General features: G+C 45.4%; 1 protein-coding gene across 3 annotated transcripts in view; it reads right to left on the bottom strand.

Annotated features, from left to right (window-relative positions):
• The window catches only part of FYB2 (FYN binding protein 2), a gene marked incomplete at its 3' end in the record, with an annotated part of 132,472 nt that extends 127,880 nt beyond the window's left edge, over nt 1-4,592 (bottom strand). For all 3 annotated transcript variants that reach the window (XM_081255579.1, XM_081255578.1, XM_081255580.1), the window contains exon 1: nt 4,086-4,592. In XM_081255579.1, the coding sequence (XP_081111705.1) occupies nt 4,086-4,544 (459 nt within the window). In that variant the 5' untranslated portion in view covers nt 4,545-4,592. The remainder of the gene's footprint in view (nt 1-4,085) is intronic.
• Nucleotides 4,593-15,306: the final 10,714 nt, after the last annotated feature.

Raw genomic sequence — 15,306 nt, 5'->3', positions numbered from 1 at the left:
TCTGGACACTCTCCCCTGCAAAACTGAACAATTAGAGGGCATCTATGATAGGCCCCCTCTCAGAAATTCTAAGCAAGGGCCTGATTCAGAGAAGATGTTTGGTGAATTTCTATCAAATAATGCAAGGGGAGAGTGTAGGCATCCTCTGCTCGGAGTGTACTCTCAAAATTAACAAGAATAGTTAAGAGCATCCACTCTATATGAGGCCCAGTGGGGAAGGAGTTACAAAGTGTGTGCCCACTTTCCCCCGTGGGTCCCAAGTTTCCCATCTCTAAAATGGGAGTTGTTAGACTGGTTAGTCTTTGAGAAATCTCTCAACTCCTACATTTTATTTTTCAATGGCTGAAACCACTTGACTATTAAGAGGCAGAAGTAAACATAAATATGGATCTTTCAACTCCAACTCCAATGCTCATTGATCAAAAATTCAAATACCATTTTCTAAGCTTACTAGCATTCCCAGCTCAAAAATGCTAGGATTCTCTCTTGCCAAGACTGTGGGGCTACCCAGCTGAGGGAGTGCACTAGTGTAGAACTTCACTCTCAGATTTAGAAAAACAAAAGCTCATCAATCTCTCTTTGGGTAGCTAAACTACATAATAAACTATATTTTTATAGAAACCCCCTGGAGCCTTATGTCTATAGGGGTGAATGATATGTTTTTTTATAACCAAAAAGAATGAAGGATACTTGTACCTACTGATGCAAAACAAACCACCTCAGAACTGAGTGGCCTGAAACAATAACCGTTTTTCCATATCTCACAATTCTGTGGGATAGGAATTTGGGCAAGGCTCAGCTGGGTGACTCCTCTATTACACAGGGTGTTGATGAAATTGACCCAGTGGTATCTCACTGGTGGATGGGCTGGTCTACAGAGCCCTGGTTCTTGTCTTGCAGAAATGCTGGAAGGCTAGGCTTAGGTGCTCAACCAGAGCACCTACCTGAGGTGTCTCCAAAGACCTCTTATGTGGAGGCTGAGGGCTACAAGAGTGAGGGTTCTCACAAACCAGATGGAAGCTGCATAGCCCTTTATGTCACAGCCTCTGAAGTCACATAATGTCACATGTGTTGCAGTCTATTGGCTAAAGCAGTCATGATTCTGCCCAGATTCAAGGGAAGGGAACACAAACTCCACTTCTTTATGGAGGAATGTCGGAGAATATGTAGCCAAGTTTGAAAACCACCACGGTAACATATACTAAACACTACTATGTACCCAGTATTTGCTAGGCAATGACAATTTACTCTCTTAATCATACTTACTGCCTGGGCCTCTACCTTGGAACTCTAAACCCAAATATCCAACTGCCTACTCAGCCCCTCAACCTACAACTTACTGTGTCTAACACTGACCCCTGATCTCCTTGCAAACCTGTTCTACCTTAAATTATCTCATCCAACCTCAACTCCATTCTTCCAGGGGCTCAGGCTTCACACCTTGGAGTCATTTTCTTTCACATCTTTTTGGTCCAATCCTTCAGTTAAACCTGTTGAATCTACCTTTAATATGTATCCGGAATCTGACCATTTCTAGCCGCCTTTACTGCTAAGATTCTGGATTGAGCCACCATGTTCTCTTGCTTGAATTAGGGCAGGAGCCTCCTAACTGGTCAGCCAACTTCTAATCCTGCTCTTTCTATCATCGAGTTTTAAACAATAACCAGGTGATCCTTTTAAGAAGTCAGTTGGATCATTCCCTTCTGCCACTCAGGTGTTCTGCATCTCACTCAGAGGAAAACCTGGAATTCCTACAATGGCCTCCGGCACCCTACATGACCTGACCTCTACCTCTGACCACTCTCTCCTTTGATTTCTCTCCACCAGCTATTTTACTGCCCCTTGAACACATCAGACAAGCTTCTGCCCCAGGGCCTTTGCATTCGCTGTTATCCCCCTGCAGAATACTCTTCCCTAAGAGATCCACAGGGCCATCTTCCTCACTTACTTCAAAATTCTGCTCAAATGGAACCTCACATTGATGCCTTTCTTGAAACTATCCCATTTAAAATAGCAGCCTCGGGCTTCCCTAGTGGCGCAGTGGTTGAGAGTCTGCCTGCTAATGCAGGGAACGTGGGTTCGTGCCCCAGTCCAGGAAGATCCCACACGCCGTGGAGTGGCTGGGCCCGTGAGCCATGGCCGCTGAGCCTGTGCATCCGGAGCCTGTGCTCCACAATGGGAGAGGCCCGTGTACCGCAAAAAAAAAATAAAAAATAAAATAAAATAGCAGCCTCTCCTGCTTGGTGCCTCACCATCCTTAAACTCTTCCTTATGCTGTGGTTCTATGTTGAATTCACTGCCATTTGACCCAATATATATATAGTGTGTGTGTGTGTGTGTGTGTTTATCTTCGCCACTAGAATATAAGTTGTATAAAGGCAGGCATTTTTGACTGGGTCACTGCGGCACCTGTAGCCCCTGAAACAGGCCTGACAACACAATGTATGTGCTTAGTAATGCATATTGAATGGATATTTTATTGACTTAAGAAAAAAACCAAATCCTCCTTTTAAAATGAAAAATAACCCATATTTCTCTTTTGATCTTTTTTTCTTCCCTCTTTCTCTGAGCAGAAAAAGTTGCGTAACCACATCAGCTTATCCCATAACTGCATTATCTTCTCCCATAAAAATGTTATGAGCTAACATGCCCTTTGGTACATTTTTCTCCTCAGTTGCCTAACATTCCACGTGTTTTCTTGTCATCCTTGCTAGGGATACCTGGCTTACAGTTGGCACTCAATATTTGTGATTGACAAATTGCAGCCTGTGCTACTTACTGTGTGATACTGAGCAACAGACAACACTCCGACTGTTTCCCCTCACAGAGCCGGGCCATTGGCATTGACCTCATTGTGCTGTCATGTAGGTAAACTGAAATAACGGATGCCAGTGCATATCCTGGCACATCAGAGAGGGCAAAAGATAAGTCCGTTTCTTTTTCTCACAATCACACTAGATCTATTCAGCCTGCCATTTTTCCATCAAGGAGGAGTTTCTCAGAAGTTGTTAAACCACAGGGTGGGGGGAGAGAGAATTCAGAGGAGGGGAGACGGAAGCCATACCAGCGTGCCTTTGCTCTCTCTTTTCCAAAACTCAGCTAGTTAGACTGGAGGGTCAGCCACAGAGAGACACATGTCCGCTGCCCTGGGACAAAGGGGAGCTTCTCCTGATGGGTGACTGCTGAAGTGGGTCCTCCGTCCCAATGTACCTCTGGGAAGGAAGCCTCCCGATTCACAGGAGAAAACGACTTGACTCCAAATGTATAATAAAGAAGGTATGGAGGTGAAACGCACCCCTGCCCCGCCCCCTTGGAAAGAAACTGACTTATTGAAGGGGGGAAGGGAGGGGGTGGAGAATTAGAGAAGGAAAAAGGAAACTATGGTCAGTCAGGCGGAGAAACTCAACTAGGCAAACAGCACGTGGCCAGCCAAGGAGAAGGGAAGTCCACCTGCTCTGTGCTGGGCACGTCCCCATAGGTCATGTCTATTTTTTACAAGCAGCTCCAATCATCTCACAAGCGAGTTATCCTAGTAGAAATCCTATTCTACCAGCGAGGAACCAGACGCTTAGGAAGGTGCACTTACTGGCCCCAGGCCACACGGTTTATAAGACGCAGAGCCAGCAGGAAAGTCACAAGCCACAGAAGAGCCCCCCCCGCGGCCCTGCCCTCTGACCAGGAAGCCCACGAATCTCCGGAGGACCGGCACAGTCCCCAAGGGCAAGCAAACAAAGAGGCCAACATTCACTGACACCCAGGCTGGGGGCGGGGGGTGGGGGGGGGAGGTTGGAAGCCCAGTTCGCAGGGTTAGAGGTAGGGTCCCTCACGCCACCACTCCTGAGAGCCTCTGTGCCCTCAGCCTCCAAGGTGGCACAGGACGGGTACATACCCCTCTTCCGCCCCCCCCCCCCACGCCAGGCCAGTGTGAGCTGGGCGGCACTAACACAACTAACACATCCTGTTTATTCCTCTCCATGGGGAGGCGGGGTGCACAGGCAGCCTCTCCCCACGCTTTCTACTGGGAGGAACTGGACCCGGCAAGAAAGGATCCACAGAAAGCCCACAGCTAAACCCGCACGACTCACCCCTTCCATGGCTTTCCTCCGAGGCAGAGTCTGGGAGACGGAGTCTGGATCCTGGGGCCAAGGGTCTGTTTTGCTCCGCCCGCACCGGCCAGGAAGCAATCGCTTCCCCCGGCCGCTACGCACACACCTGAGCCCAGGCTCCCTACCTGCCCCACCTGGGCGGCAGCTCCTCCCTCCGCTGCGGCTGGAGCGCTCTTGCCCGAGGCGGGGCGCGCGCCTGCCTCCGTCCGTCCGCCGAGTTCGCAGGACCGGCACCTGCCGGGGTCGAGAGGGATCTCTCCGACCAAAGATCTGCAGACTCTGGCCCTTCTCGGCAAGCGGCTCTCCCCACTGTTCTCCCCCAGGCTGGGCCGACAGCCAACCTGCAGGGAGTTCACATTGTGCCCGAGGCTCGGGGCAGTAGCTGGGGAACAGGGGCGGCGGGGCTCCAGTTAGGGCAGCAGGCTCGGGCCTGACCATGTAATCTTCCTTAGTAAAAGCCTCGGCCTACCCCGGCCGACCCTGCGGATGGCTACTCACCCTCACAAAAGGACAGGGAAACCGAAGCCTAACGGGGGCAGGTAGCGCCCAAGCTCACAGAAGGATTTCAGGGAGGCCAGAAAGGGAGCTGCTATAATAGGGCATCTGTTTGGGGCCAGGCACTATCTAAGCAAGATACATGATTCTACCCAAATCCTGCAATCGCCCTGGGAAGTGCTATAATCCCATTCAAAAGGGGAGGAATCTGAGGTGCAGAGAGACCCAGTAACCTGCCCCACAGGTAGTAAGTAGAAGGGTCAGGGTTTCAACACGGCTCTGGCTGACTCTAAAGGGATTTTATTTTTCTAGGTTTGTGTGGGTTTGTGTGTGTGTGTGCGCCCTTTCACTTTTCTGACGGAGCTGGTGCTGGAAACCCAATTCCCAGTTCTTAAGAGTTCACAGCTGTCCTGGAGTTTGGGAGGCCAGCACAGCAGGCAGTCTGTGTGACTTTTCTTGCTTGGCCAAACTCAAGAAGTGAAAAGCCTCTCCTGCCCTGTCCAGGGCAGAGGAGGGGGAGGGCAGGAGAGGAGAGCCCACCTGCCTGCCCATTTCCTCTAACAGGTGGCTCCCATACGGTGCTGATCATCACAGCTGCCAGGGGATATGTTACAAATACAGGCTTCAAGGCCCCAGGGCAGACAGGAGCCCACTCTTCTGGTCTAGGGTCTGGGAATCTGGATTTCAATAAGCTTTTTTAGGTCAAGGTGTTTGAATAATAAATGACTCACAGACCTATCTTTTACATCATGAGTCAGCACACAGGCACACACACACTAAAATTAAAATTTCTCAAAACAATAATCACTCGTGCTGTGTGTGATCACAGTGATATTTTCTATTTTCTTCTGAGCCATGATGTGATATTTAATTAAAAAATCAATGGTCAACACACCCACTCCATTGATTTCATGACTCACAGTTTGATCCACACTGTTGTTATGGGGGCTCAGCCCTCAATCAGATTAGGGGCCCACTCCTCCAAGCTACATGGGGCACAAGCCCAAGGTTCTCTGTAACTTTCCCTCCCGGCCTGGCCTTCACTCAGGTCAAAGGCAAGTATTTCTTGTATACCTGTGTACAGGATACAGTGAGGAGTCAAGGACAGAAGCCCTCAGGAGAACTTGAGCCCTCCTCCCAATCCTGGGTGATAACTAGGCTGTCAAATTTCCTTTGCTCTTAATGCAAGGGCTCCCCCTGGTGGCTTCAGACCAGCCTACAAAGGCAGAGAGGGATGGACTAGGTCAGAAGGGCTCTCACCTCCCTGGACCTGCCAGGACTGGCAGCTCTGTGATTTTTGCTTTGGGTCAGGACAAGTTACAGTGGCAGGTCATAGGATGTAGTGGGCACTACTTATTGGTAGCTGTTAGGAGTCTTTTGCAAGTGGGCTTAAGAACCATGACTGTTAGAACCCTGTTATTATGTTATGATCCTCGAGATGCTAAACTCAGTTTTCCCACTAAATGTTGGCCTTGGGAATGTCAACAAATCCCTAGGATGTACGTTTCTCTTGTGTACAACTAGATAGAGGGCTGGCGGTGTTAGCTTGAGGATTACTGTGCCAGGTGAAAATCTCTACAGTGCTTACTACTTAATGAGCACCAAAAATATTGGTTCCTCTCTTCCTTTATTTTCTCCTTCTCAGTTCATGGTGGTTATGTCACTGTCAAAATGCAGATGTTGCACTTGGATGTACTAGTGAAGGCGCATTGATTTATTTCCGTATAATGATCCCATTTTGCTCATGAGCTCTCACGCCGTGAGTACGCAGGTCCTTGCATCCAGCTTGATACAAGGAGAACTCACACGGGCTTATGTGGGAGGGTGGAGGCAGGTACAAAGCGCAGACATTGGGGAGGGATGGGTTTTGATCTAAGTTTAGATCTCTCTACACTTTAGGAATAAGTAATTCAACTGAATAAAGAACTATGAGATCCTCCTCTACCTACAAGGTGCTTTGGTGGCCCACTGTGAGCTTCAGTGATCTGCACTTAATTATGGACCAGGAAGTGACTGAGTGAGGGTGTACTGCCCACTGGGAATGGTCTCCCAGACCTTAGAAATATCACCTTATTTAGTTCTTATTATGATTCTCATTTTCCAGTTGAGGAAACTGAGACACAGTCCAGTTAAAGTCACCAGTCCAGGGCAACATAGTTAACATGTGGGAGAGCAGTCTTTGCAATCCAGGAAGTCTGGCTCCAGAGCCCACACTCACTACCACTCTGGTTGCTTCCATTTAAATCTTAGAGAAATGCAGAATAATAAACTCACAGAATCTGTGAGCTTGAAGGGTTCTTTGAACCCTCCTCTCATTCAGTGAGAGAGCTTAGCAGATACTTCGGCTGAAGTTAGGCTCGATATCTTCTAGACCTTTCTGTCTTTCAAGCCCCTAGCTTCAGTTTGCCCCCCTGGTAATGGGGATAATGGACCACACTCTCCAACAAGGTCCCGTCCATTCCTGGGCATACTGAGCCGTAGATATCAGTATTTCCAGCACATTCTTCATGCTTCCAAACCTTACTTTCAGTCTCAGATACTGCTTGTAGACTTTTAGTGTTTCCATTCCTGTCTTTCATTTCTCAGCAAACGTATTGCTACAAATTGCACCATAAGTAATGGTTTGTAGCAGAATACTGTGATGTAGAAAAGGTTTTAAACAATATCCAAAAATGGGAAATCATGTGCATTCACCTCTTTCTAGGGTAAACTTTGAGCACCATTTGTTATATGAGGACAAAGGTGGAGCAAGAAGATTGATTGTCAGAATCAGGACGGTGCTGCTAGGGCAACATATGATTAATATTAAAATTATTATTGGTTACATTAATCATTTCTGAGGATTTCCAGTGCAATGCATGATTTATTTATGTATAATTTATATCCTGACTACTTTTGAAACGGAGAGAAGGAAAGAGGAAGGGCACTTAAGTTTATTGAGAGTCTATTTTGTGAGAAGCTACACGGTTTGCATATGTTTTCTTCTATTCCTCAGGATGATGGTGAGATAAGAGATGTTAGCCCTGGTTGACAAGTGAAGCACATGAGACTCAGGAAGCTCAAGGCAGATACCCTGGCCTTGAAGAGTCCAAGTCTGACTCTCTGTTTGGATTCTATCCTGACTCCACACATGGCTCCTTCTTCCCTTCCATGCTGCAAGCAGAGGACTTGAAGGATTGGGCAATACAAAGCCAAATAAAGTAGGATGGTTGAACAGGAAGATAAATGCCATATAGAGGACAGGGTGCATGGGAAGGCAGAAGGAATGGATAAACAGTACAGAAGTATGGGATGGTTACTACAAGGTATGCAGTTATCTAAATGGAAATCATTTAAGGATAAAATACCTCAAATTATCTTAGGAGGTATGTGGGTTCAAAAAATGGTTTGCTTCCATTCTACTGGTTTGCAAAAACTGTATAAGCCAGCTGGTTTCACTTTTGCCTGGAAGGAAGCTCACAGCTGAATTTTGTGCTTATCTAAGGTATCATCTTAACACTATATCATAATTTAGTAAGAGCTTTTTTGAAGGATGCTAAACAAACATGACGAAGGCAAGTTGCTTTCCCTTTAACAGCCTTTTACCAAGAATCTAAGCACCTAGTTTATGTCAAGTGTTGTGCTTGGAGCTGAAGACACAGCAGCCCTGTAGGCTCATCTTCCTCCACTAATGCCAGTTACATTATGTATGCATCACTCAGATGAATGATAAAGATGTTTTCTGATCTGCTTATCTTATAGAGATCAAAGGAATGCCACTCCTCTGCGGGAAGGAGATGGGGCTTGCCAGGAAGTAGGGAACTGTTCCCAGTATCAGCCATTCCCATATCCCATCATCCAGAAAAAGGGGTCCTCAGATGGACAATTCAAGCAGGAATCGCTCTCTCTCTCTCTCTTTGGTCATGTTTCCTTGGGTCTGGACTTCAAGGTACAGGAATACCACATGATTTCAACTTGGAGGCTCGGAGTACTAAGATATAGGAGTGGTACAGGTCAATTGGCATGTGACTCATGAATCATAAGTTGGGTAGCTGATTTTATATATATTTGAAAGCTCTATCAAAGGATAAGAATTAGATTTGCTTTCCTTGCAAGGAGTTAGGGAGGCATAACTTCTCTCCTCCACCCATGTACACATCCCCCTCTCTTTCTAGCCACTCTCCTTCAAATGCCATGCTTACGTTTTGTGGACTTAAGACACCTGTGTAGCATTTCTGGATAGGAGGGGTCAAATGGCCCCTGACCTGTGGCTGTGGGAGTGTGGCAGGAGTGTGGCAGGAGTGTGGCAGGCAGCTGGTCCTACGGAAGACTCAGTTGAAGATGCATAAAATCCATTTTAAAAAAGCAAATTAGCAACTGTAGCTTACTCTCTGTTTCTTTTTTAAAATTTTTATTGGAGTATAGTTGCTTTACAATGCTGTGTTAGTTTCTACTGTACAGCAAAGTGAATCAGCTATACGTATACATATATCCCCTACTTTTTGGATTTCCTTCCCATTTAGGTCACCGCAGAGCACTAAGTAGTGTTCCCTGTGCTATACAGTAGGTTCTCATTAGTTACCTATTTTATACATAGTATCAATAGCGTATATATGTCAATCCCAATCTAGAGACTGTCATACAGTAAGTCAGAAAGAGGAAAAAAAATATCATGTATTAACGCATATATGTGGAATCTGAAAAAATTGGTACAGATGATCTTATTTACAAAGCAGAAATAGAGACACAGATGTAGAGAAAAAATGTACGGATACCAATAGGGGGTGGGTGGGATGAATTGGGAGATTGGGATTGACATATATACTCTCTGTTTAATTCCTCATATATCATCCCCCAATCTTTGGTAAAATCTAATATTGTTATATGTTTAACTTCAGCTCTGGCATAGTGAAAAAGGAAGCATCTTTGGTCCACATTTGGGATGGAATGTTAAATAAAGGGAGAGCAGTGTCCACTGAGGTCAGCATGGGTGCTGTACTGATTAATGAGAGACTCGGTGCTGGTGAGCCTGGAGGACAGGGAATGGAAGACTCAGGTTTCTAAGATACAGCTACCTCTTCTCAGTTGTTGCGGGCCATGGAGGTTATTTTATTAAGGGAGGTAAGATGAGCAGAGAAAATGCTTTGTATTCACCAAATCCCAATTCCTTCTCCTTTTCTTGGGTATGTGAGAAGGCTATATTTCCCAACCTCCTTTGCAATTAGATTTAGGTGTGTGACTAGGTTCTCATCAACAGGATATGGGAAGAATTAGTGAATGTTACTTGAAGGACTTGCCTGCTCAATTGTTCACTTTCTCTCTTCTCCTTTTGCAGCAATCTCAGAAGCCATGTGCTGAAGATGGTGGAATCACAAAACAGAAAGAGCCTGGATCCCAAAGTCCCTTCTTCTAAAAGAGCTACTAAGGAGATCTGTCCAATAGTCATCAGATTATGATATAAATAAATCTTTGCTATATAAAGCTATTAAAATTCGGGGGCTATTTGTTACTGCAGCATAATCTATCTTATTCTGACTAGTGAAATGTATTAATGAGCTGGTAGGAAAAGCAGAGGAAATAGGAAGAGTTGGGTCAGGGAATAAGGAAACTAATCCTTGGGTGGGTTCAGCCAACTTCTTGGGGATTGAATTGAAGACCAGATATCTATGCTTAAATGATATTATCTGGACTGCAGGGAATAACAACAGACATCCTTTATTTATTGAGTGCTTGTGTTGTATCAGGCACAGTGGTCATTACTTTACATATATCAAATTGCCTTATATACATTAAATACATATACCATTCAATCTTCTCATTAATCTTAGGAGGTAGATGTCATTACTCCTATTTTATGGATGAAGACAGTGAGGCACAAAGAGACTGAGAGTTTTTCCCTTAGGTACAAAGCCTATAAGAGGCAGAATTGGGTTCAAACTCATCTGTTCGATTGGGGTCAAGTGCTATTAATCACAATGCTATAGGTTGTAGCCAAGCTGAAGCTCACAGGGGTGGCATCATTGTGATTTTAGGGGAGGGATGGTATTAATTAGTTAGAGGATTATTGGCAGCATCTGGGGGATAGATTTCAACATCTAGGGAAGGAAGCTGCAGCATCTAGAAAAGTTATTAGGGCATCAGGCAAGCAGACTAGGGTTTAAGGACTCACAGAGAAAAAAGAGTAAAAACCAAGAATAGAGTCAAATGTTTCATCAGTGGAACAAGGTACATACAGCAAAGGCTGGGTGACAGCTGAGGCACAATGGCACACTGGTGACAGAAAATTCATCCCAGAGAACAATGGACACCAGACCAGAGTAGCAAGATTAGCACCAGCCCTCCCCTGCTGGTGTGGACTCCCCCTACCATCTTCCTACTTGGTTAGGAGGTGCTCAGGGTCTAAGCCCTGGTGGTCAAAGGCCTCTAGACCTGCTCAGTGTATAGCTGGGACAGGAGGGGAGATGGATTAGAGGGGATTCTGGCTCTGAGGCACCCACTTGTGAACAAATCAACCAAAGCCACACAATTAGTGTTCTGTTAGAAATATGGCGAAAGCAAATACACTGGGTACTTGGTTTTTGACCAATTCTGGCTCAGCCACTTACGAGCTTTCCTTCAGCCAAGTGACCTGTGTCTTTGACCCTCAGCTGCCCGATCTGTAAAAGGGGTCTAACAAACTCAACCCCTCAGATGGTTCTGAGTATGAAATGGTAAAAGGTAATATAAAGAATCACATGCAGTAGTTGACACCTAGTAGGCACTTGGTGAAGGCTGGATCCCTCCCCTCTTCTCTCTCCATAGAAGGGAGTTATCTATCTCTGCCCAGGGGGTGGAGAAAGGCTTCAGAGAGGAAACAAGGCTTGATCTTAGTGCTAGAGTAGTCAAGGAGAGGACAGTCCAGAGGGAGAAAGTGGCCTGTGCAAAGCCCTACCTTTAACAATCAAGCCTCCCAAGCAGGCCCTTTAGGGGGAAAAAGTTTTTAAAAGCTTGGTCTCTGCTTTCAGGAGTTGCTGCTCCAGACCTTTTGTCATCCTAAAAGCAGCCCTGTGATGGCACATTCTTTTCTGCTCTAATGCTAGTTTCTTGCTCACTAGCTACGTCATCAGAGTGGCCAGCAGCTCAGGTCCCATAGTACCAAGAGGTGGTGCAACAGCTTTCAGGGAGGTGGGTTGCAGCCAGGCCCCACCCCCACCCCAAGCCCTGTGTGAAAGACCTCAGTCGAGTCTGAATGAGGCTGTTGGACGGGACAGGCCATTCGGCCCCTGTTCAGGTTGCAAGATGAGAGCCTTTTGTCGTTGCAATGAAAGGCTTCCTGGGAAGAGGGGTGGCATGTGTCAAAGAGATCTTGTTTCCCGCTCTTTCCCAGAGCAGAGGATGCTGCCTCGAGCCAGGTGGAACAAAGCATGGAGGTCAGTGTACTTATTCAAAGGCATTTCTCACCATGGCATTTAATCACCTATGTAAACATTTGGTGAATTGAATTACCTCATTTGATGTTCACAACCAGGGCACATAATAAATCCCCATTATACAGATGAGGGAAAAGCAGCTCAGAGAAGGACTTGAAAAGACTTGATCAGGATTAGATTTGGGGGGAGTAGCATGTGGAGAAAGAGGAGGGAACGGAGGAAGTTGGGAAAAAATGTTACAAACAAGTAACTCTGAACCTGGAAGCTCCAGCTCACCAAGACCCATCCTTTCCCTTGGCTTGCATCTACATCCTGTCTGGGCCTACATCCATATCTCTAGCCCTTCATTCATTCAACTAGTATTGATCTAATCTTGACTCTAAGCTAGGTTAGGCCAAGACATCCAGTGAAGAACAAAACACACACTGTACTCACTGCCATGGAACGTGCAGTCTAGTCAGGGAGTCAGGCATCCAACAAACAGGTGAATTGTCATCTGATGACTCATACCCATAATTTCTGTGAAGGAAAACAACAGGAAACAATATACCAAGGAGCCCCACTTTATAGAAGGTGGACAAGGAGTCTAGGTCATAACTGAATTCCAGACCCATTCACTCATTCATTCACCCCCACAAAAATTTATTTATTTGTTGAGCTAGGCATTTTTCTGTATCACAGTGATCCATTTATCCAACTACCTGATGGACTGCTCACCTGGGCACTCCACAGACACCTCACATTCAACACGGCCATAACTCAGCCAATGACTTGATCCCCTAAACCCACTCAAATGGCATCAAGCTCACCCACTTTGCAAAGCAGAAAACTTGCCATTCCTTTTTTCAAACTGAATTTAATTTTTATTTTATATTGGAGTATAGTTGATTTACAATGTTGTGTTAGTTTCAGGTGTACAGCCAAGTGATTCAGTTATATATATATAAATATATATATTTTTATATATTTATATATTTATATATATACATATTATTTTTCAAATTCTTTTCCCATTTATTACAGAATATTGAGTAGAGTTCCCTGTGCTATAACAGTAGGTCCTTTTTGATTATCTATTTTATATACAGTAGTGTGTATATGTTAATCCCAACTTCCTAATTTATCCCTCCCCCCACCTTTCCCTTTTGGTAACCATAAGTTTGTTTTTGAAGTCTGTTTCTGTTTTGTAAATAAGTTCATTAGTATCATTTTTTTAGATTCCACATGTAAGTGATATCATATGATATTTGTCTTTCGCTGTCTGGCTTACTTCACTTAGTATGATAATCTCTAGGTCCAACCATGTTGCTGCAAATGGCATTATTTTGTTCTTTTTTATGGCTGAGTAATATTCCATTGTATACATGTACCACATCTTCTTTATCCATTCATCTGTCAATGGACATTTAGGTTGCTTCCATATCTTGGCTATTGTAAACAGTGCTGCAATGAACATTGGGGTGCACATATCTTTTCGAAATATGGTTTTCTCTGAATATATGCCCAGGAGTGGGATTACTGGGTCATATGGTAGTTCTATTTTTAGTTTTTTAAAGAACCTCCATACTGTTCTCCATAGTGGCAGTACCAATTTACATTCCCACCAACAGTGTAGGAGGGTTCCCTTTTCTCCACACCCTCTCCAGCATTTATTGTTTGTAGATGTTTTGATGACAGTCATTCTGACCAGTGTGAGGTGATACCTCATTATAGTTTTGATTTGCATTTCTCTAATAATTAGTGATGTTGAGCATCTTTTCATGGGCTTTTTTGGCCATCTGTATGTCTTCTGTGGAGAAATGTCTAGTTAGGTCTTCTGCCCATTTTTTGATTGGGTTGTTTGTTTTTTTGATATTGAACTGCATGGGAGAAAATATTCGCAAACGAACTGACCAAAAAGGGATTAATCTCCAAAATGTACAAACAGCTCATGAAATCTTGCCATTCCTGACTCCTATCAATCCTCACTTTTCAAGTGTAATTGATTGTGCCTCATTCAACAACATTCACAGATATTTACTCAGTGCCAATTCCTGTGTTAGGCACTTGAGGTTTTCTGGCACAAAAGAGGTACCATCCTTGCCCTCAAGAGGATTACAGTCTAGTTTCACCTCAGAAAATGACAAGACTACTCAAAAACATCTCTTCAACCAGTTTGTTTCCCTCCATCTCCTATATGGGGGGGGGTGTAGGCTTAGGCTGGTGGTCCCCCTGCTGTAAGCAGCTCTTTGCAGGAAACTGTCCTCAGCAGGAAGCCCATTTTCTTGTCACTTTTGCAAAGCTACATTGCAACTAACTTTTTTTTTTTTTTTTTTTTTTTTTTTTGGCGGTACGCGGGCCCCTCACTGTTGTGGCCTCTCCCTTGCGGAGCAGCACAGGCTCAGCGGCCATGGCTCACGGGCCCATCCGCTCCGCGGCACGTGGGATCTTCCCAGACCGGGGCACGAACCCGTGTCCCCTGCATCGGCAGGCGGACTCTCAACCACTGCGCCACCAGGGAAGCCCGAGCAACTAACTTTTAAACCATGTGGGGTCAAAGTGATTTGAGAGATGCCTGGGGCAGGAAGGTGGGCGGCACCTCCCTCTTCATGGAGCAGAAGCATTAACCTCCAGCCACTCCCAGATCCCTTCCTAATGCCTGGTTTGTATTCCCTTGGCCTCCAGACCATGGCAATAAAATGATGCTCTGGGCAGCGCTGAGGAGACCATCCAGCCATGTGCTGGTCTCACGCACAGGGGAGCATTTTAGCAGCCAGGCTAATACTCGAATCTTCCACGTTGGCCACAAATGTGCATCTTCCCTTTATCTGCAAATTGCACTGGGCTCCGGGAATCACTGCAAATTGGCCTGGCTCTGGCTTAAGTCACAGACAGACCTGAAGAGTGGAGAGATCATGAATCCTCCACTGTCATCCTGTGGGTCCCGGCCAACAGCCTGGGTTTGTTGGATTCTGCAGCTGTTCTCATCTTGATGATCTCACCCCACACCCAATGTCTTCACCATCTGTCAGCGATGCAGAGGCCATGCCGGACTTGAGTGCGGGTAAACTTGAACAAGGGGTTTGGGGTTGGGGAATTCAGCTAGGAAAAGTGGATAGAGCTTGAAAACAAATATTAAGAGTAGCAGAAGGAAAAAAAGATTGATAGGAAGAGTCATAAAAGTGTCTTAGGAAATAGAAATATACAAATTATGTATGACAGGTAAACATGGTCGTCTGCTCATCCATTCACTGATGTCATTCATTTAACCAACCATTCTTGACTGCTGGATGGGGGACATGAGCTGATGTATCAGTCAGGGTCCAGTAAGGAAAAAT

This window comes from Mesoplodon bidens (assembly GCF_964165515.1).
Source record: "Mesoplodon bidens genome assembly, chromosome: 2".
NCBI lineage: Eukaryota > Metazoa > Chordata > Mammalia > Artiodactyla > Ziphiidae > Mesoplodon > Mesoplodon bidens.
The sequence above is the reverse complement of the archived record's forward strand: the minus strand, read 5'-3'. Positions and strand labels throughout refer to the sequence as shown.